The sequence below is a fragment of the Amphibalanus amphitrite genome, unplaced genomic scaffold (assembly GCF_019059575.1).
Source record: "Amphibalanus amphitrite isolate SeventyFive unplaced genomic scaffold, NRLGWU_Aamphi_draft 000030F_arrow, whole genome shotgun sequence".
Lineage (NCBI taxonomy): Eukaryota > Metazoa > Arthropoda > Thecostraca > Balanomorpha > Balanidae > Amphibalanus > Amphibalanus amphitrite.
In genome coordinates, this window is record NW_024881526.1 from 227,385 (window position 1) to 252,391 (window position 25,007).

Here is a 25,007-nt window from a genome sequence, read left to right on the forward strand (position 1 = left end):
CGCCGCGCAGCTATTTCTGCCCGAGCCACAAGTGGGCCAGTGCGTCAGGCAATTGTCGCCGCCGCCCGCCGGCCGGTCGGTGTCATCTGCCCCTCGGCCGGACCGCGCCGCCGAGACGGAGCACCGCCGACACCGCCCCCTGCGAGTGCCCCGCCGCCATGATCGGCACAAAAAATCACCGAATCTGATAGCCAGAAAAAGATAGCCTGTAAAAATACATGTCCGTGGTCACCGCTCATCGTAACCAGACCATCTGAGTTCCGACATCGGATTATTCCCATTTTCATTTCGCATAGCAGCTGCTTTTACTTTTAGATAGGCTAGGTACCTACAAGGTACCTACACATAGATGCTTGCGAGAAAAACACTTTGTTTATCATCATTATCATCATTTTCGGCATTGTCTGGTCAAAACAGTGCACAAAGACAGCAATGTTGCCTTTTTATCTCGAAGAAACATGAAGAACTTTGGTACACAAACCTCGCCCAAACACATGCGTTTTTTTCGCGAAAAGCAGTAAGTATCTACATACATTAGACACTGCTTCCAGGCAAATCATATTCATAATGTCATTAAACCGGCAAACTACGCCATAGTTTTCTAAAAGGCTACACAAATCTCGAAAAGAAAAGGTAAGGTAAAGCGATTATCTAACGCCTAATAGATGCTGTGCCGCATTACACTAAACGCAAAATAAGCAGGTAGCTCATAGTCTTACCGCTGGATGTTAGCGATATCTAGCGCCTGAAACAAGCTGTGCCGCAATACAAGTGGTGCCAGACCAAGCAGTTTTTAGCCTTGCCGCTAGATGGCAGAGAATCTAGCAGCGCCTGATGCATGCTGTGCCGCAATGCATCACAAAGCCGAGTAGTTCATAACCTTGCCGCTAGATGGCAGACATCTAACGCCTGGTGCATGCTGTGCCGCACTACACCTTAGCACCGGGTGGTGCATAGTCTGGCCGCTAGATGGCAGAGATCTAACGCCTGATGCATACTGTGCCGCAATACGTTTGGCGCATAATATCGAGTAGGTGCATATGTTACAAGATTACCGTATTAATGGGTGCATAGACCATAGTTTGGCCTATTCAAAAGCGTATCTGATTCCCGGTACTAGCGAGAGCTTCATCATTGCTTGATACCGTACCATGATCAGAATGTTGAGTAGTTACCCATGGTTTGCAGTTTTTTGTTCTTGACTCATTTATGATTCAATTATTCAGTTTGAGGGCGTACTCGCCGATGTAGCTGCCAAGCCCATGAGCCACTATGTGAGACCTGTTCCACAGAGGTGACTCTGCTCTCACAATCTCTATGAAAGCGTACGAATCAGCACGGTTGGTCCGACCGACTATGGCATTGGATGACGAAAATGCTGCGGCTGAACAATGCGCATGGTCATTATTCGAGTTCATTCAGCCGAATAGCTAGGTTAACGTTCCTGAAAACAGCAGAAAAGCACTCGATATTAAAGTGGGTGGGGAGATCCCAGACCAAATATGACTGAACGCAGTCATGTCAAACGAAGGATGGTGTTGATGTGTGCGACGATGATACTGCGTATATTCGCGTTATGAGTGTCATGCATCCACTTCAGATACTCTCATCAAAACAAACCCAAGGAAAGATAAGCAGATCCAACGCACATGTATTTAGTCTGTTTAGTGGTCCCGAGTTTCCATGAAACGTCAGTGAATGCGACATACGAGACATGTCCGTTCAAATTCATGGAATGCCATATCGGTCATGGAAACAGCTATATACACGATAATAAACGTTAAGTGGAGACAGAAGCGAAGCAAGAAAACAATCGCAATGAAACTATTCTAAATGGGCGAGGAAGAAAGATGAAGGAAGACATTGATTCACCATTACCTAACCGCAATTTTCATGCTGAAATATTAAAACAATGAAATGTAAGACAAATCATGACACCATCAAAACAATGCCGTCACGAAACGAGCATTATGCCGACTGCCGAGAATCTCACATAGCGATTGACACCTTTCGTGGACACATGTTCGCTCAGTGTCGCGACACGTTACGATATTCATACATATTATGCTCGACTGAGAGCGTCCTCTGTCGTCCGGTTGAGCCGAAGCCCGGCCGTGGCTACAGCCTGGCTTCGAAAGTCAGCTGTTGCAATCAGATGAACTTTTGAGCCCAACTCCGGATGCCATCAGTTATCTCGATATGCTGCAGTCTGAGTGGGCAGTTGGGCACAATATTAGATACCCCCAGGCACCAGTGACAAATGGCCAGCCGGCTGGTCAGGACAGACGGCGCGCAGAAACGGACGGGGTGACGGACGGTGACGCCGAGCTACTCCTTCCGTCCGTCCACCTCACAGAGCTTATCCTCGGCCAGTTTGAGTCGCTCCTCCATCAGCAGCACGGTCTGTGTGACCAGCTCCATCTGCTGCATCAGACCGGAGACCATCGACCTGATCTCTGCCATCTCACCGCCACCACTGGCACCGCCAGCACCGGCGCCGGCGCTGAGTCGTCCACCGCGCGCCGCCGGCGGGCCCGTCGTGTCGCTCTCCGACTCGGGAGGCAGCTCCTCGTCGCGTCGCTCATCGGCCAGCTGCGAGCAGTCGACGTCCGGCCGGCGACTCTCGGTGCCCGTCTCCAGCTTGGGGATCACGTTACCGCTACTGGAGGCCGTCATCTGACCGGAGGAGCGAGCGGTCACAACTGGGCCGGCGTGACTGACGAGGGGTGCTCAAAGTCGGCCATGACCGGGCCGGATATCAGGTCCCAAGTGACAGAACCACGATAATATTGCAATATTTTGAGGGAAAATTGCACACGAAGGCTGATTGTAAACGATGTTAAGCTATCACACTAAAACGGGATGCAAATAATTCATGTAAAAATCCCAAGTCCGTGCTCTTATCGCTCCTATTACAAATATGTAAAATTAATGTCTAGGGACACATCAGTCCCGTCCCCCGGCCGGTGGTCCTCCGTTCCCTGTGACCTCACCTCTCGGTCGAAGTTGGTGCGCCACACAAACAGTTGCTCATCCGTTCCACCCGAGGCAAAGTGGTGTCCGTCTCGCGCGAACGCTGCAGCCGTCACGGGCCCGCGGTGGCCGTGTAGAGTGTAGTACGGCCGGCCCTCGAGCAGGTCAAACACGCGCAGAGTGCCGTCGTGCGAGGCAGACAGGAGGAAGTTTCCAGACGGGTGGAAGGAGACCTGTGAGACGGCGGGACGCTCGGCTCAGCGGTGCTGGTACAGGCTCCGCTGGTAATGATGAGTTGAAGAGAACAGAAAGGGAGAAAGGGAGAGTTCGGCTTGGGATGCAGTTCAGCGACAATTTGCAGCTTGCAATATATTATATGTAGAAATACGCTGTTTGGTGCGTACTTCTCTAATATTTTATAGCCAAACAATGGTTGACAATTTAAAGTGATAGGTAATGCAAAAAAAGGAATCGTCACTCCCAAAAGATGTAAAATTTAGTAAATGAAAATATATTGCAGTAGAATCGATAAAATAAAGTATTGATCGGAATACAAGAAAATGAAAAAGGGCAAAATTCTATCGACTAGAGCGACTAGAGAGAGGTTTAAATACGCCTAACTGCGTCCGCCTCGAGAGTTAATTATCAGTGCACCTGTATGAAGAAACAGGTACCGTGATACCTCATTTCCCTGTCTCTTTAACGGTTGGGGAACTGCACTGTGAGTGTATCATGAGGCAATCTACAAACCCGACAGATTTTAGCCTGCCCAGTGTCCAGGCAGCTCGGTGGGAATGTCTGTCTTGTGACCCGACCGGTCACGGCGGTGAGAGTCTGTTTCGAGCAGACTTCATCTCACGCGATCTGCTTCTGACAGAAATATGGCCTGCAGTCAGTGACAGTGATCGTTTTACAGCCAAGATGAAGTCGGTGAGAGGGCTGGAACAGGTTCGGCAAGTTTTCTGAGAAATAGAGCCGCTTTTATTACTTTCACCTGATCAAACGGATGTCTTCAATCGGCATAATACGAAAAAGATATCGACTAACTATTGAACGTTTTGTTCGCAACCATCTAACTCTTAAGTTTAGGAAGTCCGTCGTCGGATATTTTCGCCATTAGTTGGTAACTCACAAATTTCATCTTTAGGAGTGAAATATTATTAATTTCATTCGGAGTGAGGATTATAATTTCACAAATTCCTATTAATTTCATCTTTCGTCTTTACATCTTTCATCATCAAACTTTGAGAATAGTGTTCTAATGCTTATAAGTTAGAGTTTCTGCTCGTCTTTCTATCTCAATTTTCGAGATAATCGAAGTGGCCATTCCACATCCCCCGTGCTAAAGTGATCAGTGATCAGTGATCCGCCCAATTTTGTTGTGTACACGGAATCCACAATCGGGTGTGAGGTCAGAGCCTGCGCAACAAGCTCTGCCTTGGATATCACATTAGAACGTAGTACATTAAGAACATTGAACGAATTTGAACGGAGCAAATTTAGAACATTTGAACGTAAGTTAACAACAAAAATATAACCCCGTTCACCGTACGGGCTCCGACCTTACTCTTTTCCATCAGCACCGCCACCCTTCAGTCACATCCATCGTGATACTGGATCTGCTCGGTTGATTATTCGCTCGATCGACTACGATCACTGACCTCATTCATAGTTGCCGGTAGTACTGCCACAGCAGACTGCGATAACCGACCTTATTCACGGGACGTGCCGAGTGCATGGCGTAGTGCTGCAGCAGTCTGTGGTAACTAACCTTATTGACGGGTGCCGGTAGTGCGGACTGCGATAACTGACCTTATTGACTGGCGCCGAGTGCATGGCGTAGTGCTGCAGCAGGCTGCGCGAGCGCACGTCGTACACCTTGACGGCGTTGTCGGAGCCAGCGGCGGCCACACACATGCCATCCGGGTGGAAGGCCACGTGGTGCGAGAAGCCCTTGGCCTCGTGGAACGTGTGCACGCAGCACTGGGTGCGCGTGTCCCAGACGCGCACGGTGCGGTCGTCAGAGGCGGAGGCCAGCAGACGGCCGTCCGGCGAAAACCTGCCGGGGAGCGATAGGGGGAACGTCAGAGACTCAGAGGAGAGAATATCACGGTGGACTGACACGGGGATCGTTACAGAAATATGACCGTAAACCGACACAAACGTCAGAGGAATGAGAGCGAGGACTGAAGCTCTCAGCCATTGTATTTAATGTTATACCGCTGCTAAGGGTTACACAAATGTCGGATGTATAGTCGCTGATTAGGTCGCAAAATATGTAGCGAGACAAAACCGTTTCCTCACTCCTAAACCATAATTTCCTTGTATGCAGAGACAGCATTCTACAAATGCTTACAAGAAGACAGGGGAACAACACTCACCGGACACATCGGACCCAATTCTTGTGTTCGGTGAGCGAGAACTGAAACTTGTGCCGGTTCACCACCCACAGTTTGATGGCCTTGTCGTCGGAGCCGGTCACCAGCTGCTGGCCGTCCGGAGAAAAGTGTACACTCCGCACGGTGCCCATGTGCGCCTTGAACGTCTCAGACTCACCCTGCCGGCGGCCGCGGATCGGTTACAAACCGGACAGTGGTACCGTTTTATATCCAGATGCGAACGGGAAACGTGACTGACAGAGGCGGACGAGTACCGCAGTAAAGTAGCGAGTACGGGCGGGCAGCAGGACACATTCAGAGGCAGGCGGGCGTTACAGCGCAGGAATGTGCAGGCGCAGTAATCAAAACATTAGAGATGGTCACACTCACAGTGTGGGAGCAGCGCACATGCGGCACATGTCCAGACGAATGCATGGGACCGGTAATTGGTACATGAGAGATGCCACAGTAGAGGGCAGCACATAGGCACCACATAGACCCGCAACAAAATTAATCACAACAGGGAAGGGAGACGGCCTCGACCTGCGTGACACGTCCCAGCGAGCGGGTCCTCACCTTGATGGCCGGCACCCACAGACGGATGGTGCGGTCTCGGGAGCCGGAGGCGATCAGCTGTCCCGACGGCGAGAACTGCACGTCGAGCACCGGCTCCTTGTGACCCATCAGTCTGGTGGAAAAGTCAATGTTAGTGAAAACATATGACACACATCCAAAACAATTTTAGTCAGGACATAATCAGGACCATATGGGCCATGACTCTATGGGAATATGGGATATTATTAACCATATGGGACTCTGATTTTCAAGATGTGAAATACAAAATAAGGCAAAAGATGGTTTAGCATTGATGGATAACATCGTGGTAGTTCAGCTTCAAACACACTACTGACCTGAATGCCCTCTGCTGCTGCTCATAGTTCCAGAGCATAATCGAGGCATCCAGGCTGGACGAGACCACCTGGCATGTGCTCGGATGGAAGTCCACCGCTGTCACTGTGTCTCTGTGGCCATGGAAGTTCCTCTCCAGGACTGGGTCCTCTTCCACACATGTATTACTCATTTTGGCAATCTGTAAGATAAACATGCAAATGAGTCAGTCATGACACACCAAGTGACCAGTATCCCCTTCACATTGGCATAACTCAGTTTGGCTTCAGGTTAGAAGAGCACCTGAACTGAAGGAACACCTAAAAGTGATGGATTTTAGGGTGAGTCCGACGCCGACTCCGGCTTCAAAAATCGACTCCGACTCCGACTCCGGACGATTCTATTAAAATCCATATCATGATATTGGAGTTCATAGGTAAGGACTCATGGAGATGTTTTATCTTGGCTGAAATGATCCCTCGTGCGTTCCAAGGCTTTGCGTTGCAAATATACATAAAAAATAGCATGTAGAATTAAAAAGCAGGTTCTGGGTAAACCACCGTCTCCTGCTTCATTTGCTGAAAACGTTCGTCAGCAAAATGGCCTTTTTTCGACAAAATCTAATTTCGAGCGCACTTTCGTCATTCAAACAGGTGCAGTGCATGACGTTGAGCTATGCAGCGTTAACTCCGACTCCGGAGTCAGAGTCGGTGATATTTTGGCAACTCCGACTCCGACTAGGCAGAACTGTCGACTCCCACCGACTCCAACTCCAACTCCGACTCCGCAGCCATGCTTTAGACGACTCCGCAGACTCTAAGCAGACTCTAAGCTCCGCCCACTGCGTCCCTACGTCATCCTTCCGTTACCGCACACAGCGTGAATTAAATTAAAATGAGTGAATTAAATGAGAATTAAATGATTCAGTCGGGACCGGCCACAGGGGACGTCCACCGCACACAGCTGTGATGTTATAACCGCCTACCCATCCCCTACCGGCCCTACCCCCACGCCGGGCGCCGGCTGCGCAGACCACACTCTGCAGTTTGCGCCCGTGAAAAGCCTTGGGTGTATGATGATTTGTTTAATAATATGCCAGACCAAAGAGTGGAGCATCACAAGTCTGCTGGTTATGAGTCCAGATCAACTGGTACCATAGCCCTGGAGTTATTCTTAGTTTTGAAAAAATAGCCACCACACAGCAACTGCAACATGAAGGCTGTATATTATTGATATAATAATTGGTGAGAGCAGTCGTAGGAATGGCCGGGTGTTTGTGGGTAACCAAAACTTAATCCTCAAAAAATATCATAAAAAGCATGTTCATAGAAAGGACGGAAAGGACCGAAAGGACCACAGCATTAATGATGAGCGTATCTGCAACGTTTCTTGAAAATGATGTGCTTTTAAGTTTTCGTGCACCTGAATTTGAATGATAATAACAAAATAAGGCAACAGAGATACTTACTGTTTGATGCTACCCAGCAGTAACAAAGAGATTCGTATTTTGAGCCACTTTACCCTTTGAAATTAAAATAATCAACAAATAAATCATCCACAGCGACAAGAACCTGCGCCAAAAACCAGTTTGTTGTTTGTAATGAGCGCGCTTCAAGACCGATCAAGTGGCAAGTTCCAGTTGGATAATAATATGACGTCATTGATTTTTCAGAATTGCAACCAGAAATTACATAAAATAACATTCCTGTTTTATTTTTAAAATTTTCACTTATAAAAACAGTTTACTGTAAACTTTTGGAGTATTTTCTGAAGAGTATCAGTTAATAAAACGAGTAAAACAAATGAAAATGATGGGTTTATATGGCTTTTTGATGACGTCAAATGAAGGTCATCAGTTATATTCTATTATCGTTCGTTAAAGTTTAGCAGTGTTTGGTTTCGAAAGCATTAGCATATTTACGGAAATACCAGTGCATATGAGGAAATTTATGTTTCCATATTTCAAAATGTTGCTTATATTCTCATGAAGAAATCAAAACAAATCATCAATCGCCTTCATCACTGAATATTCATCTCCCCGTTCATAGATGCTTCCGTTCCCTTGTGGCTTGTTCCCATCCTGACTGAATGTGGCTTCAATTAAAAACGCAAAAAACGTTCTCTGACAGTATTACCAAATCATCTCCCCCATGCACATCACGACCACACAGGACAAAAAGCCAACCATCCTCAGAAACAGAGTGTATTCCGCGTCCGTGAGGCGCGCCCTCCACCGAGGCCGGCACCCCATTACGAATTTCGTTACACTTGGTTCGTAGCCCGGCCACCGATTACGAGGCGGCGCCGAGCTGGGTGGCCATCTCCAGCTGGGCGGTGACCACGGACTGCATGCTCTCGCGGGTGGCGGCCACGTTGGTCTTCCAGGCGGTGAGCACGTCCCTCAGCTGCTGCCACTGGCGGCGGTCGAACGTGCGGTGCATGGTCGACGAGATGTGCACCTTGCGCGCCGCCTGGTCCATCCGGCCGCGCACCAGACGAGTCCGCAGCACTGAAACGAGGCAGACCGGGCGGCGCACGACGTCAGCTATGTAGGACCGAGGGTGACGGTAACAATGACATAACAATGACAGTGGTTACGGTGTCCTTCAACGTGGATAAAATGCGAACGTTAACGGCGTTAAACTGTCAGAAATTTCTCACAACTTCGAGGCGACTAAAGTGTACTTGCCACACGGCTTTCCACAAGCTTTTCTAGATGTGGTTAATTTGGTAGTAGTTAGCAATTTAGCAATAAAATATAAAGACGGATCAGCTGTATAAGGTCACCGCAGTAGGATGTTTAACGGTACGCTTTCACCGCCGCACAAGTCCACTACCCGGCAGCGACTGCGTCGCGCGCCGTTTCACTGGCAACGGCTCTAGGCCACGAGCCGGACCCACCTTCGATGATGAACTCCTCGACATCCTCCTCGGGAATCCAGAGCTCCTTCTGGATCATGGCGAACGACATGTCCGGGTGCGCCTGGGCCAGCTGCGTGAACGTCAGCTGCCGCATCTTATTCTCGTTGGCCTGGTGGCTCAGTCCTGGACGGAACAGAGCGTAGCACCATGTCAAAACCGAACGCACATAGTAGAAAACGTAGACACGCATCAGGAATAATATATAACTCTCATCAACCGCAAACCACATTCGCTATGCTGCATTTATCGACTCTCATAACCAGTAACCACATTAAGACGCGGTGGTTTTGTCCCATCCACTACTCATACCTACCATTTAGGAAGCAGTTGCACACACCCAAGCAATATACAACAGACTGTTGACAGCAATATACCTATTGCGACGGCTTCCATTAGCCGGGTTCCACCCCACACTCACCCCAGGACTCCACCAGGTCCTTGTGCTTGGCGTAGAACGCCTGGTACTCGGCGAACCCCTGGCTGATGAAGATGTTTAGCAGCTCGTAGACGGGCGTGCCCTCCAGCGACCTGACCGGCGTCAGGCTGAGCAGGTGGTCCAGAAGGAAGGTGTCCGGGTCGGCCAGGGCGGCCAGCACGCAGCGCTGCGCCTCCTCACGCGCCTCGGACGCCGTCTCCTCCGAGTAGGTGCGCAGGAGGTCGATCATCACCACAGCCGCAGCGTCACTGGGGACAGGGGAGGGTGCGGCGCGTCAGCGGCAGATCAAGATTCCAGAGAGGGACACGGGCGTCAGCAACAGGCCAAGATAAAGATAAAGCTTGTCATCTTTAACAAGATCATCATGGTTGAGAGCATTGATATGGACTGGTCAGGAGGGCCGAGGTAGAATACCAGGGGCCTGTTCAATAGAGGAAACACTGGTCAGCGGCAGGTCACGAGGACGTAACGCTGGTACCGGGTGTCACCAGGTCAAGGCAGGTCAAGGCAAAAAAAAAACAGGTCAAGGCAGAGCGTGGGATGTCAGTTGGCGATTTGCGGACAAAAGAACGCATTGCAAAAGTACGTAGAACAAAAATACGCATGCAAATGCTCGAATTGTCAAGAAGTACCTATGTAGGCAATAAAGCCGGTAAGGACAAAAGTATATCTTGCGTACAAATGCATTTTGTTCTTTGGTTCTACGTTCTTTTCCTGACGTAGGTCCACATGCCAAACGAACAGTTGTTAAACGTATTTTTGTCCGCAACCCGTCAGTGGTAGGCCAGAATGGGGACATCGGGCGTCAGCAGCATATCAAGAGAGCTGAGGATACGATGTCTCAGCAGTGGGTTGGGTAAACGGCCACAGCAGTAGGTTCTGTGCGCGACTTCTAACACGGCTATACCCCTGGCCGGATATTCGCCAGCCCTGACCGCCATTGCAGTGGAGCAGGCAGTCGATCTGACCGACCGTCTGTCAGACTGACGGTTCGGGACTTTACTGCTGAGCAGCAGCTCACCTGCTTGATGTTGAGCAGGTAGCCTGTGTTTGTTGTTGGGCAGCTCGCCTGTGTTTGTTGTTGGGCAGTTCGCCTGTGTTTGTTGTTGGGCAGCTCGCCTGTGTTTGTTGTTGGGCAACTCGCCTGTGTTTGTTGTTGGGCAGCTCACGTGTTTGATGTTGAGCACTCAGCAATTCACCTGTGGTTATTGTTGAGCAGCTTGCCTGTGCCTGTTGTCGGGCAGCTCGCCTATGTTTGTTGTTAATCAGCTCACCTGTGTTTGTTGTTGAGCAGCTCGCGGAAGATGAGCCGCAGCAGCTTCTGTTTCTGGCTGGTGGTGAGACTGGAGCCCAGCGCCGCCTCCATGGCCGGGATCGTCGTGAACACGCTGTCCAGCTGTCGGGTAATCAACGCCACAGGTTCAGGACCGTCACAGACAGTCCATGGTCGGGTATAATTAACGCACAGCATCTCTCCGAGGGTGGGGCGCCAGCTGTCCCAGCCACGGCGGAGCGGAAAAGTTTGAGTCGCCGAAAGTACTCACTGACTGATGCTTGACAAGCGGTCAAATCTAGCGGGGTGAGGGAGGGAACTGGGAAGAAAAGCCAGTCACAATCCGGACGTAACTTGCGATGGCGTTACTGCCGTGGTCAAGGGAAGCCGTCCGACTTGCAGAACGATCCATAATGGCGCGACTCGCCTAGGTTTTAGGGATAGCCCAAGAACCCGTGAACGAATACGGACCCAATACCATTTGGCATTTGCACCCCTCAACGAAAGGCATTAGTGACTGCAGTTGCGCCCGTAAGGCGTGAACGAATACAATATTCGAAAAAAGCTCCTTAGCCTTCTGGTCCTTTGTTTGAGTTTTTTAAATACCTAAGGTTGAACGACGAATGAAGTGAAACAATATTCACCGATCAGCAATTTAATATGAGAAGCCTGGACTGGATTCTGAATTACCCCCTCATTCCCCGCCCCCACCCCCTTCTGACGACCTCAATGTCACACCCTTCCGCTGTAACGTTACGGCGGCATTGTGCTTTGTTGCCACTTCACTAGACGTGTTCCGCACACTGAGTTGACAGTGATTGGCGCTTTCTAAGGCAGTTACCGCCCCATGAGCAGCCGGCCGGCGAGCCCAAACGGCGCCGGTATTCACGGGCGGTGGTGGATCGGGTCGAGAACAGTGACTCTGGCCAAGCTTACCTCTGAATTGGTCGTCCTAAAACATTTCACTGGGTTCATAAACTTATCCTACTGTGAGCATGAAATCAGTTAAGAAACAAAGACCCACCTGGTCAACTTTTCCAGCCAGGGAGACAAGGCTGTAGTAGACATCATACTTCACTGGTGATGATGTTTTGAGACTGTTGAACAACAGGTTAAGAACTTTGAGGCACACTTCCTGGAATGCTGTTGCTGTTGACATCTTCTCACAAAACTCTATGATGAGCTTGTTGTTGTCATTTACAGTTTCCTGAAACACAGGGGTAAATAGTGAAGATCCCTGGTGAAAATAGAAAACATGAGTTATAAATGCATCAAAGTTCCAGCATGCCCTCCTTTTGCTATTATCAGCACTAAAAGTTTTGTCATGGATCAATTTACACAGAGCATTGGCTGGTTTATGAACATGTGGAACATACTTATTCCAACATGTGATAATGGAAGGCATGTAACTAATTTGCATGAGCCTTCTCATACAATATAATCATGACTGATACCAATGAATGTATTGCAGCAGTGTGCCTAGTTTGTAAAAAAAAAACTCACCAGAATAATCATAGAAACAATGCTATTCAGGACGGCCTCGACATCGGCTGCAGCAGAGGAGGCGAAGCACACATCGCAGGCCTTGATGATGAGTGACAGGTCCTGGTGCAGGTCACCCGATGATTCTGCGGCTATGTCTGCACCCTTCGACTTGAGGTACTGCTGCAGCTCCAATGCCTGAAATGGGATGGTGATGATGATGATTTGGCGCTATGGGGCACACCAGCAATAAGGCTGCTGCTGCTGTATTGTGCCCATATCTTAACTTCCTTTCTTGAGATAGGATGGGATGTAGATAGATTAAATGCCTTAAAATGGGATGGGTTAAATATTTAATAAGTAACTAGTCTCTGTCTAAATGGACAGAGCAATAATGGAATTGGAACAGTATTGGACAGCTCCAAAAGGAAGCTAGGAACCAAGTAACAGGAAAAATAAATCAGAATATTTTACTGTACAGTTGATATCATTGGACTCTGACAACTCATTTTCTTCTGTCCCAAATCTGAACTTAACAAGACAACAACATGACAACATGCTGTACATTGGGCTTCTCTTCACTTTCAAGGAGCCCCTCTCACAACTTATGAAGCAGGCAACATAAATTAATTTTTAGAGTTACAGGAACTTTCCATTTATGACATCTACATGAGCATATGGTAAGTAAGCAGCATACAAGCACAGCTTCTACTTTCAAGCAATTATACTTTGTCTCCAACAAAAAAAGTTTGAATGCAAATTGCAAAATGTGTCATTATCATTCTAAGCCAAGGCAAACTTCACAAATCAGTGCAAGGATCAGGAAAACCACAATGATTTAATGTTTGTAATTGGAGCTTCAAATGTCCATACCCATTGCAAAGGCACTTACTTTAGTGCTGATTCAAATTACTCAACTCAGTCATGAATTTCAAGTTGCGTGCATGGCGTTCACAATGGCAGTAGTTAGACAAATACTGCATGTCATGGCTGTGTTCTGAGATGGACAACTGGCACGCCATATGAATTCAGAATTGCACGGTTGACGGTTCCTCCCGTCCTTCCATCCTGATCCATCAAGCCTTTTCCTTGCTGACCGATGGTTAGAAAGAATCCAGCAAGGTGAGTTGACAAGGTGAGCTGACGTAAGACAGTCAACATACAAACTACGCTAATAACCATTATATTATCAAATGTTACCTGATCCGTGAGTTCAATCTTGATGAAGGCGAGAAGCTGGTTGGTTTCCACGTTTGTGGCCGCCATCATGCGCTTGACGTTTAAACAACGTAAGTCAAAGTGATACTGTATGGACTGTGAATCAACCGTACCAATAAATAAAACATTTAATAGAGGATAACACCTATAACTGTCACACAAATCCACACACGAACAGCCGCCCCACGCGCACCACGCGACGAAAGGCCGATTTTGTCAAGGTTACGAATATGTTAGACTAAAACATGGAGCCTCAGCCCAACCTCAGCCTTTCAAATTAAAAACCTATGACGTCATTGATTGTACCAATCAGAAAGTACTGCGGGGTGAGACTAAATGCTTACTTCGAAATCTAAGCTGTGGGACGCGTGTATATCACACCACGGTGAGATTTACATAATGCATCGCACTGTAGTGTAAACCTCACCCGGGTGTGATTTACACAATACACTACTCCTGTGTATATCACACCACGCGGAGTGTGATTTACACAGTGGGCCGGCAATGCGTAAATCACACCGGGGTGTAATATACACAATGTGCTCCTAGTGTGTAAATCACACCCGGGTGTCAGACCACGCAGCACCTGGGTGTGATTTACACAGTAGGCCCGGCAAATGCGTAAATCACACCGTGGTGTGATATACACAATGTGCTCCTAGTGTGTAAATCACACCTGGGTGTCAAACCACGCAGCACCTGGGTGTGATTTACACAGTAGGCCTAGCCAATGTGTAAATCTCACCAGGGTGTGATATACACTGTGTGCTCGGTAGTGGGTAAATCACACCTGGGTGTCAAACCACGCAGCACCTGGGTGAGATTTACACAGTAGGCACGGTAACAAGACACTTAACCAAACCTTAGACCTGACCTGACCTAACCTAACCTAACCTAACCTAACCTAACCTGACCTACTGATTTTTGCCTACCCGTGGATGAGGAAGAAGGTACTCGCATGAAGAGATTGCAAGCAATGGTAAGTCAAATATTTTTAGGTTAAGTGGTTGTGCATCAGGCTTCAGGCCTTCGGCCTGAAGCCAGATACACAACCACTTAACCTAAAAATATTTGACTTACCATTGCCTGTAATCTCTCCTAAGGCATTGCCTTCGGCACTGCACCGCTTCGCCACGAGCATTCAGACGTCGCTTTCCATATTGTATTGGTGCTTTTAAACTTGTCGGTCGGCAGCGAACCCACCGCTACCAAGGAAAAGCGAAAATGCGGGAAAAAGCGCCCGCACCTACGGGACTCGAACCCGCAACATTCGTGTCATGGTGCAAGCACCTTCACCACTAGGCCAAGCGGTCAGCTGATTCCGAGAGAGAGGACGCCCGGAATCCCGCCGGAATATTCGTAGTGCTTAGTCTGATCTGACCAATGGGCGAGCAGAGTCACTGCTCTGACCAATGGACGTTCAGCGTTGCTATGACGTCACATCGTGGTGAGATATACACACAGCTGCCCTCTCTGTGTATTCCTCACCCGGGTGTGATTTACACTACGTAGTAGATTTTGTGTATATCACACCGGGGGCGTATTTTGAATTCACCATAGGGCTCAGCCATTCCTAGAGGAATTCTAGGCACCTTGGAAAAAAGCGAAATCGCGCTAGGGATTTCAGCCGATCTGGCAGCTCTTCCGATGCCACTGGCGCGCCTTTTAATCCAAAGCGCCTTTTTCGTGTCTCATGTTTGCTCGTTTATTGCGGAGGCCTATATATGCTTCAAGATGCTGGAAAAGGTTGGTGATTAATAAGTATTTCCATTTTAGGTGCATGTTCTTTGCAAGAAATACAGTTGTTGTTGCTGTTGTTGTGGGTTAGGGCGCAAGAAATACAGGTATATGTCAACTTTAGGTCCTAACTATAACTGTGACGCTGTTGATACAAATCTGTAACAGCAAAAAAATTATGTTTTAGGTTACGTTAGGTTGTAAGTTTTAGGTTGCATTGTAGGTTTGTAGGTAGTAGATTGGTAGGTTATAGGTGAAAAGGTAAGGTTAGTTCAGGTTTGATTATGTTTTTCTTTTAGTTACGAGACATATAAGTATCATTTTTGGATTCAGGATGTCAAATAATGGTCGGAAACACTAAATTCAAAATTAACTAATTTTGAAGCGGGGACCTCCATGTGTATCGGCCAAATAATGTAAGAATATGAAAAAAAATTATCCATGAAATCTGCTTAGGACTTAAACTTGACATTTACCCACATGGCTATAGGTATCACCAGCAGAATTATAATCTTTACATAATTTAAAAAAAATGCTGTAAGTGAAGATTATGAGTCGTGTAACCATTGTTACTATATTGATATTAAATATTGAATAGGTACAAGTCCGCCACCAACTTTATGGAACATTCCTTCTTCCAACAGGATCACTTCCAAGTAATCTGGAAGGCTGATGCCAAGTACATCTTGTGCGAGAAGCTTGATATGATTCCTGACCTGGAACCGGTGAGCATCAAATATAGCAATTTGCTTAAAGCAATAGCAATTGCTGATGATGGCAATTTCAATTTGCAGTAACACATATTATATGTAATTGGTTTGAGCCATGTTGCAATCATTTTATAAATGAAAACTTCCATTTTTAAAATGGAACTATCAACTTTCCCCACAGGCTTCGGTAACAAAGTTTTATCAATTGTGAATGACAATATTATTGGTATGAGTGGTGTGTGCGGTGATCTGTATTTGAATATAACGCGTCTTGTCACTAAGTATTTGTCATCTGCATTATAGCTGACTATTACGGTAATACGATCGTGCATTGGTCCCAGACAAGAATACCCCAGTGAGACCTTGCATTATTTCGTTTCAGGAGTTGATGGAGGGCACCACTGTGGCCTACCGATGTCCGGCGTCAAAGGAATCGGCCCTGCAGTGGATTCAGCTGTACCAAGAGGCCGCCAACATCCCCCTGACGACGTACGACTCCATGTCGAATGGCCAAAGGGTGGTGTACTGGGTGAGAGCTTTAGTTTATGAAATACCAGTTTGGGCTCGCCGTGTAAAGCTCGGCAGGGGGGTACTTTTGCCCGAGCACTCGACCTGTGCCCGCCAATGGAAAATTCTGCTGGTGCAGAGCCTCCTGAGGGTTCAGCAAAGACCCGCCGTATGAAAGCCTGTCGGGGTCTACTGACAGAGGGCCCGGCGGCCTGGGCTCGCTGCATGAATCCCCAGCTTGATGCCGCGTACTGAGGACCAGTCATCCAGCCGTCATACCGGGTGTCTCGGAGGACTGGACGGGCACCTACCAGCGGGCCCGCTAGATTTCGGGAGGGTCAGCTGACCCCTTTGTCCCCCTGACTCCTCCCTGGGTGCGCCACTGCACCCAGTAACTTTGACTCTTTTATATCGCAGGAAGGTGCGGGTTAATGAAACACCATGATCAGGGTCAGTTAAAAAGGTAACGTTTTTAAATCGAGAAACTTTCATCCTCATTTAAATGACGGACTAATGAGTGGCAATTGATTTCATCACTTTTGTTAATGTTGTCAATTTTTTTTCAGGCCAGGCTTCGTTGTCACCACGACGTCCCAGAAAAGCCGAGTCGTCCGAGGAAAAACCAATCCGCCAAGGACACCGGGTGCCCCCTGCGCCTGAAAGTGACTGTCGCCAACATTCCAAAACGGCAAGTTTCTCACCGTCTTTTGTCATTGGCACCTTTTACCAGGGCTGCGGAGTCGACCCAGCTTTAGCCAACTCCGACTCCGACTCCGGCCTCACAAAATCGACTCTGACTCCGACTCCGACCTATTAGTTCTGGAAAGCATTTATTTGGCCCTTTGGTTCACCGAACCAGTGCAGAGACGTGAACTTCGGGAGAAAAGAAAAGGCTGATCAAAATCGTAGGTCGATTTTGTTGTCTGACCACTTTGGATCATCGGGATAATTGCCATTTTGCTTTCACCAGACAACAATTTCACTTGATGAAAGGCGATTTTCGGACTACATGGCCGGAGTCGGTAAAATCTTATCGACTCTGGCCAAGAAAAAAGATCGACTCCGACTCCGACCAAAACTGTTGACTCCGACCGACTCCGACTCCGACTCCGCAGCCCTGCTTTTTACAAACGCCTTAGTTGATCAAACGATCAACCGCAATTGAAAAAAAAAACTACATATTTGATGAAGGAGTTCGCTGCCGAAAAGATTTCAAGTCGCTATCTTTCTTAGTTGTGCCAATCTTGGCTCAGAAAACTAAAAACGGTGATAATCCGAAACATTTCACCTCGCTCGTTCCTTGCCTCAAAAGGTTTCTTGCTGGTACCTTATAAAAGTGCGTGGAAGGAGCGGAATTTCTTCTGAATAACACCATCGTCTCGTGTTTTTTATATTTGTTGACGAATCCTCCCTTTCCAGGAATAGGTCTACAGACCCATGCGCGGCTTACGAGCTACGGGTGACATGTAACAAGAAGCCCCACAACCACGCCGTGGACAACGCTGCCGCTCTGAGACATCGACGCGTCTCTGAGCTGACGAAGGCCCGGCTGATGGAGCTGTTCCAGCACCACCACTCGCCCTCCACGGCGCTGGAGACCCTGAAACTACAGCTTCAGGAGAAGCATGGGAGCGCCTACCCGTCGGTGGCCGCAGACCGAGCCATTGTCCCAGATAGGATGGCCGTCTACTAGTAAGTTTTTAACAGCTTGATGCAAAGCCACACTGCCACAAGTTAGCAAGTCTGTAGGGACAGTATCTGAAATAATTAGACTTTCCCTATAAAGTTACACATGATTCTCATATATGAGATGCAATTGATCGTTACACGGAGCAGAGATGATAGGGCTACTCAGAAAAGAAGGCCGCATGTCTGGGATATGTGGTTGCGATCCGAGACTGATCTGGCCATTGACAATTTTTGGGTCCCCTATTGCAATCTGCCTGTTTTCGTGTCACATCCAGTTCTACTGTTATCTATGAATTGTGTTGTGCTAAAAACTCGCAACATTTTACGCTGCGATAAATGCACTCTGGTTTAGTAAAAGCTATCGATAATCATATTACGTACGCCTATGTGTCAGGGTCATTTCCGTTTTCCTGCTATTCGTGAAAAACCTGAAGGGGAATGGCGTCTAGACGCCCCCCTTCCGGCCCAGCGCAGGTTAACATTATTTTCACCTTGGATTTGTGTAATTCAATGCGCTGAGGGGTAAGCTATATTTTGATTGGGACGAATCAGGAACAAGTGGGACAGCTGAAGCTTAACCATAAGTACACTGTTATGCAATCGGTATTTTATCACAAAATGAAACTGACCACCACTTGCAGCTGGAAGTCAATTGACAATGCAATGTGTTTTCAGCCTGTACTACAAGCACTGTCGGGAGCGTTACCCAGCCTCGACCCAGGAGGAGACCATGGACCTCATCCGCCACATGAAGGACGTCCGCACGGCGGTCTCAGTCGAGGACGGCGAGACGGTGATCGCGGCGGTGACGCCGCTGATGGAGCGCGTCCACACGCTCCCCGACGCGGGAGAGGTGGTCTTCGTCGACGCCTCAGGAGGGATGAACCGGCACGGCCAGCGCGTCTTCCTGCTGATGTGCTGGAGCCCGGCCGGTGGTCTGCCTCTCGGTGTCATCGTCTCCACCTCGGAGACCGAGGCCGTGGTGGACAAAGCCTTCCGGCTGCTCGTCGGGATTTTACCAGACGGTACGATATACCTACATTTGCCATGAATTCCCATATCTGGCGGCTAAACTCTGAATTGTCCAGTCAGTTGTGCATTGGTGTATAAAATCCAATATCGTGTTTGACCGAGAATGCTTCTTTGACAGGCGCCTTTGGCGGGCGTGGAAGGCGCGGCCCTCTGTGCTTCATGACGGACGACTGTCAGGCCGAGCGGAACGCGCTGTCGGCGGTGTGGCCTGAGGCGCGGCTCCTGCTGTGCACGTTTCACGTGCTGCAGGCCGTCTGGCGATGGCTTCACAACGGCAAACATGGCATCGACAAGCAAGTGAGTAGTTTCTACTGGGAATGAATTTCCGTTCATTTTTGTCTAATTACCCCTTTTTGAGAAACACAGAGAGAAAGCGAGAGAGAGAGAGAGAGAGGGAGAGGGAGAGAGGGAGGCACAGAAAGAGACAGAGACATAGAGAGAGGGAGGGAGAGAGAGAGAGAGAGAGAGAGAGAGAGAGAGAGAGAGAGAGAGAGAGAGAGAGAGAGAGAGAGAGAGAGAGAGAGAGAGAGAGAGAGAGAGAGAGAGAGAGAGGCAGGCAGACAGCTGGGCAGAGGCAGGCAGAGGCAGGCAGTCAGGCATAGACAGACATAGGCTGGCAGTCAGGAATAGACATGCAGTGATACTGGTCTAAAGGCTGTAAAAGAACGTAAATGAGTTTGATTAATTTCATCTCAAACACCCCGTATATTTACATTTACCTTCACCCTTCACCCTTCACCCCTCCCGCCTCCCACACTCGGATACCAGTTAAATTGTGCATTTTCTTCCAGCACAGGCAGGCTATCATGGCACTAGCCAAGCAGCTCGTGTACGCCAACAATGAGGCGGAGATAGCGACGACGATGGAGCTGGTGGCTACCGAGTGGGGCGAGCGCTACCCACTGCTGGACCAGTACCTGCAGGGTTTCGCTGCCCGCCGTCAAGAGTGGGCGCTGTGCCTCCGCACGGATGTCCCCACCCGGGGACACAACACGAACAACATCGTGGAGTCCGCCTTCAGAGTCCTCAAAGACTCCGTCCTCTACAGGTCAGTCTTTATTCATATGTTTCACCTAATTGCGGTTCAATAAATAAAACAGTTAACCTGGCGTTCATAGACAAACCTGTCTTTTAACTAAAGTTGATTGTAAAACTGTTTCGGTGACCGGAGGTATTGCAATAGATTCATTACTATTTTAAAATATTTCAAGTTGTAAGGTTGCCCAAAAGTGGCAAATGTTGAAGAAATGTCAAAGTTGCAGTTACAGACAAATTCCAATTAATAAAGACAAATAATTGGAAAAAAGCCAAAGCAGGGGAGTAGTTTTTCCTTTCAATATAGGTCGGAGGGCTGAGAGTGAGCCGGTAAAATGTTCTCGAAAACACCATCAAAATCCCTAGGACTGTGCAATTCTCCCCAGTGTCTGCCAAAGTTCAGAGCCTGAAGCCCCCGAAACGGAATTGGACCATACATCCCTTCGTCAAAGACGTTAATTACTAACTTGTGACTTTCATGGATTAACACGGATTAACTTGTGAATATCACGGTTTTACATTTCTGTTAACCCTACATGTGGAAGAAAAACAAACTTTCGCATTTCGGGTAGGTTGTGAAATTGTTAGTTGTGCTTTTGGTTGCTCTTCTGAAAGCCTTATTGTGTCCATACGCTGGCAGTCTACCGTTAATTATAGCTGCAAAGAAATTGTTGAAATATTCGCTTGACACGCGCTGTTTTTCCAGGACTCGGGCGTTCAACCTGCTGCAGCTGTTTGATTCCGCCACGGTCCAGCTCAGCAAGCACTACGCCAGGAGGGCGTGCGACGTGACCAACGGCCGGCAGCGGGCGGCACTGCGCCGGTCCGCGGCGGCACCAGCCAAGAAACGGGCACTGTGACGCAGGTATTTTGCATGACACGAGAACTGATTAAGGTCACATAAGACAGCTCGTTTTCCAATGCTGGTCCCACCCGTACTGCCACATGGCTGTGCAAAGTGACCAATGCAATCGGCGCGCCCCTAAGCACCAATAAACCAAATGGCTGTGCATTCACACACAAGAGTCTGTCACTGTACCGCTGTGCCACTGTAGGGCCGCGTGGTGTTGGCGCTGTGTGCCACATCTCGTGACTCGTTTCGCGTTTTTTTTTTCTTGTTTCTTCTTTTTTCCCTTTGGGGGTCTGTTTTAAAAGGCCAAGCTGACAGTACTGGGGCGAATGAACAGGTTCGGATTTTCGTACAAGTAACCGTCCGTCAGTTTATGTTGTACAGTCTGTCTTAAAAGTCCGCGAAAAAGCAACGGTGGATCCATCAAGCCTGACCGAGGAAGGGCCTGCTCAATTTGAGTCATCAAAGCAATTGATATTCTCGTCCATTCCCCAGGTCAATTGGTTCGGTGACTTTCAAAGTAAAGCAGGCCTTTCTTCAGTAAGGCTTGATGGATCCACCGTCACTTTGCGCGGTACTTTTAAGACAGACTGTACATACGAATTTTACAGGATTTTATGTGTTGCCCCTCCCACAGGTGACGGAGTTCACCTATCAGGTGAAGTCGCTGACGTCGGTCGGCATCACCTACCTGGTGGACCTGAACGTCGGCGCCTGCACCTGCAGGATGAACCGGCGGACTGGCGGCTGCAAACACCTCCGAGCCGTGCGGCAGCAGACTGGCGCTGTGCCGGAGGCGACGGCGACAAAGGAGACGCGGAGGGCCTTGATGGACATCGCCATGGGGACCAGCCAGCAGCTGCCAGGCAACTGGTTCGACCCTCTGGTCGCCGAGCCGTCCACCTCGTCACCTCCTGGCCCCACGCCCGCCAGCGCCCCCGGAGTCGCGCAGCCCCAGCCGTCGCCTGGTCCCGAGGAGTACGACGACGACGCAATGGACTTCGAGGACCCCGCCGCTGCGGCGGCGGCTGTCAGTGGAGCTGAGCAGCGACGCTCAGATGACCGGACACGCCAAACCGTGGCGTTCATCCAGGAGTGGGCAGCCTTCATGTGCGAGGCAGTCGTCCAGGACGACACCTGGGAGAGGGCTGCCGCTGCCTTCCAGCAGAGGTGGGGCCAGCTGCCCACTGCTGGCCGCCAGTCCGCTCTGCACCAGTTTGGGGGTGCGCAGGGCTGCCGGCGGAACGCCACCCAGATTCCGGTCCAGCCGACCAGCACTGCCCGTCGCACCAGCACCAACGTGCGGGGTCGCGCTCGCTGGCCCGCTGGACGGCCGTGCCGCTCCGCGCGCACCGGGGAGCACGGCTACGTGGCAGCCTCCGCCAGGCGGTCGGCGGCGCCCCACAGCCTGGCCACCTGTGTTGACCAGAACCGCCCCCTGGGGCGCTGAGTGGTAGAGGTGAAGTGGGGGTGACCGGGGCAAGTTGGTGCCAGGGGGGGGGTAAGTTGGGACGGAAGGGATATTTCCAATACTTCTCGACAGTTGGCGTTCAAACTTATTTTGTACATGCACAGTAACGCCGTCTGTTTGTCAACGTGGTGTCGGCGCGTGCTGAGGTAAGTGCTGTTAATAATCGCTACAAATGTGTTTCAGGTACCAAAAGTGATTTTCTTGCTGTGAAAATATTCTCTTCTAGTGTCGTTGTGTGTGCCTTTTTGTTTGCCGCAGGAGTACTGCAAACGTTTGTGTTTTGTCGTTAATGCCCGCATGGATTAGCGATGATTGTTCATGTGAAACATGAATAAAAATGTGTTTAGATAAACTGTTTTTCCTAGTGTACCAACTTGCCTTAGGCCCTGGCCCAACTGACCCCCCGCCGCGGGGTAAGTTGGGACATTGGAGGATGGCCGCTTTGATCAGATATGACACCAAGACGATGCTACCATCTCTCTTATATTAAGTCTTCTTTAAAAGATAAAGAAATCAGATCTCAGTTAATAGCCAACAAATAATGATGTATAGTTATACCGAAGTTATGACGCTTCAAGCAATAACTGGCTCAACTAGCGTTAGCGGAATGACGCAAAATTAGCAGGTGACCAGTGACCACTCCCAGTTCGCTAATATGTTTGCATCATTAACATACCTTCCACTATAAGCACGGTTTCTCAATCTTAACATAAAATATAACATCTTTTCATGTAATTTGCATCTCTAATATACCCCAGTCAAACTTGCATCACTAATGTAGTGGAGGACTTCTTGGGACGAATTAGTTTCTAGGGACTTACACATTTATGCTCATTTCCCCACATTTGTCGCCAGGGGGAGAATTCCACAGAATTTTCCGCTAGGAGTGGCTGAGCCCTATGGTGAATTCAAAATACGCACACCGGGGTGGGTGTGATTTACACAAATGGCCGGTATTGTGTAAATCTCACCGTGGTGTGATATACACGGTCCCTAAGCTGTGTTGCGGCATTGGCGGTTATGTGCGGCGTGTATGCCGCATGATTAGTAAGCGGCGACCACTAAATTAAAGACTTAAACGCTCCAACCTGTTTTCAATGAATAACACTGCATACCAAAAATGCCAATCGCTCTCGTCGTAAGATATTTAGATTTAAATAACTAATTTATCTGCATCATCATTTTGAACCAAATTAATGCTTTCAACTTAGTACTAACTCACTCCTTCCTTCGTTGGCTCCAAACAGTACTTCGAGATTGTCTGGAAATCGTATGCCAAATCCCGCACCTGTATACGACTGGTGCATATAAAGGCCGATGTAAGAATTTCAATAGGCTCTCGCATGCGATTTCCTGGCTACCCAAAAAGTCTGTTTCAGTCATGCTATCAAAACATGGTATGTCAGCCCTCTCACCAGCTTGTAGTGCCCCTGACCGTCATTAAAAGCCTAGTTTCCCTCCATCATCTCTACTAGATTTAGGCGATGCTCCGACAAATTCACAAACAAGACCGAACTTGTTCGGAGTTCGGACTGTGAGTTTGAGTTAACCCTCGCCCTTGAGGGGGGGGGGTCGAACGGACTCCCCTCGGTTTTTCGCAAATAACTCGCGTAAAAAGCGGCCGATCACGACGTAACTTTTAGTACCCTCGCGTTGATCAATTTTACACCTACCCTGAAAATTTCATGACCCTGACGCAAATAACCTTTGACCTGTGGGCTGTGACCTACTTTTCGAGACCATTGACCGGAACCGCGATTCAGCGTATGTCGGCTCGCATTAGCAGCGCGTTTGCAGTCTTTTCGTGGTTTCAAGCGTTCAAACATGTGATATGATGTTGCCCCCATGCATTAGGGTGGGTGTCAAGGTCACCTGAAGGTCAGGTCAGGTCATTGACCTTTGGTGACCTCGGTTCACTTTTTCGAGTTTGACATGTTTCTAGGCCAGTTTTTTTAGCTGAATTCGAATTAAGCAACCACATGAACGTTTACAAAGTAGTTTTGGTGCCTACGTAACATGTTACGAGGCTGTCAGAGGCGGTTGACACCTACTACAAATACCTGGCAGGACCTCTACTGGTTGACCTGACCTGACCTAATCCGACCTGGATGACCTAATCCGACCTGGCCTAAATGAATGAAGACATCATCTGTGATCAAAACTAGCATGATATTCATGATCAGCACCCCGAAAAACCCCATAGCAGCCACACTACGACGTTCTAACAGGTCCCAATTTTCCCGCCTTTTGGGTCATTGACCTGATCTGGAAGGTCAACCGATGACCTAGGACCTTAAAATTGGGTATCATCGGCTTTCTCTCGTCACGGGCAACACGCTCGTTTTTTCCGCGAAGCTCTAGCTTGATCAGGAGCGAAACGGCAAGGGGTTATGCCTTATACGTTCG

At 48.7% G+C, this 25,007-nt stretch overlaps 3 protein-coding genes across 7 annotated transcripts; 1 reads left to right on the forward strand and 2 right to left on the reverse strand.

Moving 5' to 3' along the window:
* Positions 1-1,631: 1,631 nt before the first annotated feature.
* On the reverse strand, positions 1,632-7,887 carry LOC122367097 (POC1 centriolar protein homolog A-like). Of its 4 annotated transcripts, none has more exons than XM_043339901.1 (7): positions 7,708-7,887; positions 6,263-6,441; positions 5,928-6,039; positions 5,355-5,530; positions 4,786-5,032; positions 2,994-3,206; positions 1,632-2,676 (listed from the first exon to the last, which is right to left on the reverse strand). In XM_043339901.1, exons 2-7 carry the CDS (start codon positions 6,430-6,432, stop codon positions 2,329-2,331), a joined length of 1,266 nt encoding a protein of 421 aa, XP_043195836.1. In that variant the 5' UTR covers positions 6,433-6,441; positions 7,708-7,887; the 3' UTR covers positions 1,632-2,328. The 4 variants fall into 4 exon arrangements, with proteins under 4 accessions (XP_043195836.1, XP_043195844.1, XP_043195852.1 ...); XM_043339909.1 differs by having other exon boundaries at positions 7,761-7,841; XM_043339917.1 differs by having other exon boundaries at positions 7,811-7,840.
* Positions 7,888-8,426: 539 nt separating this feature from the next.
* LOC122366985 (eukaryotic translation initiation factor 3 subunit M-like) lies at positions 8,427-13,924 on the reverse strand. Its single transcript, XM_043339723.1, has 7 exons — positions 13,553-13,924; positions 12,374-12,550; positions 11,895-12,077; positions 10,872-10,993; positions 9,580-9,845; positions 9,141-9,284; positions 8,427-8,748 (listed from the first exon to the last, which is right to left on the reverse strand). The coding sequence occupies exons 1-7, from the start codon at positions 13,619-13,621 to the stop codon at positions 8,531-8,533; spliced, it is 1,179 nt and encodes a 392-aa protein (XP_043195658.1). The 5' UTR covers positions 13,622-13,924; the 3' UTR covers positions 8,427-8,530.
* A 1,185-nt stretch (positions 13,925-15,109) lies between these two features.
* Positions 15,110-22,949, forward strand: LOC122366996. Of its 2 annotated transcripts, none has more exons than XM_043339733.1 (10): positions 15,110-15,316; positions 15,952-16,032; positions 16,400-16,546; positions 17,091-17,212; positions 17,944-18,216; positions 18,889-19,238; positions 19,364-19,542; positions 20,037-20,293; positions 20,987-21,145; positions 21,768-22,949. In XM_043339733.1, the coding sequence occupies exons 1-9, from the start codon at positions 15,218-15,220 to the stop codon at positions 21,138-21,140; spliced, it is 1,662 nt and encodes a 553-aa protein (XP_043195668.1). In that variant the 5' UTR covers positions 15,110-15,217; the 3' UTR covers positions 21,141-21,145; positions 21,768-22,949. The 2 variants fall into 2 exon arrangements, with proteins under 2 accessions (XP_043195668.1, XP_043195674.1); XM_043339739.1 differs by having other exon boundaries at positions 15,121-15,316; positions 16,400-16,506.
* Positions 22,950-25,007: the final 2,058 nt, after the last annotated feature.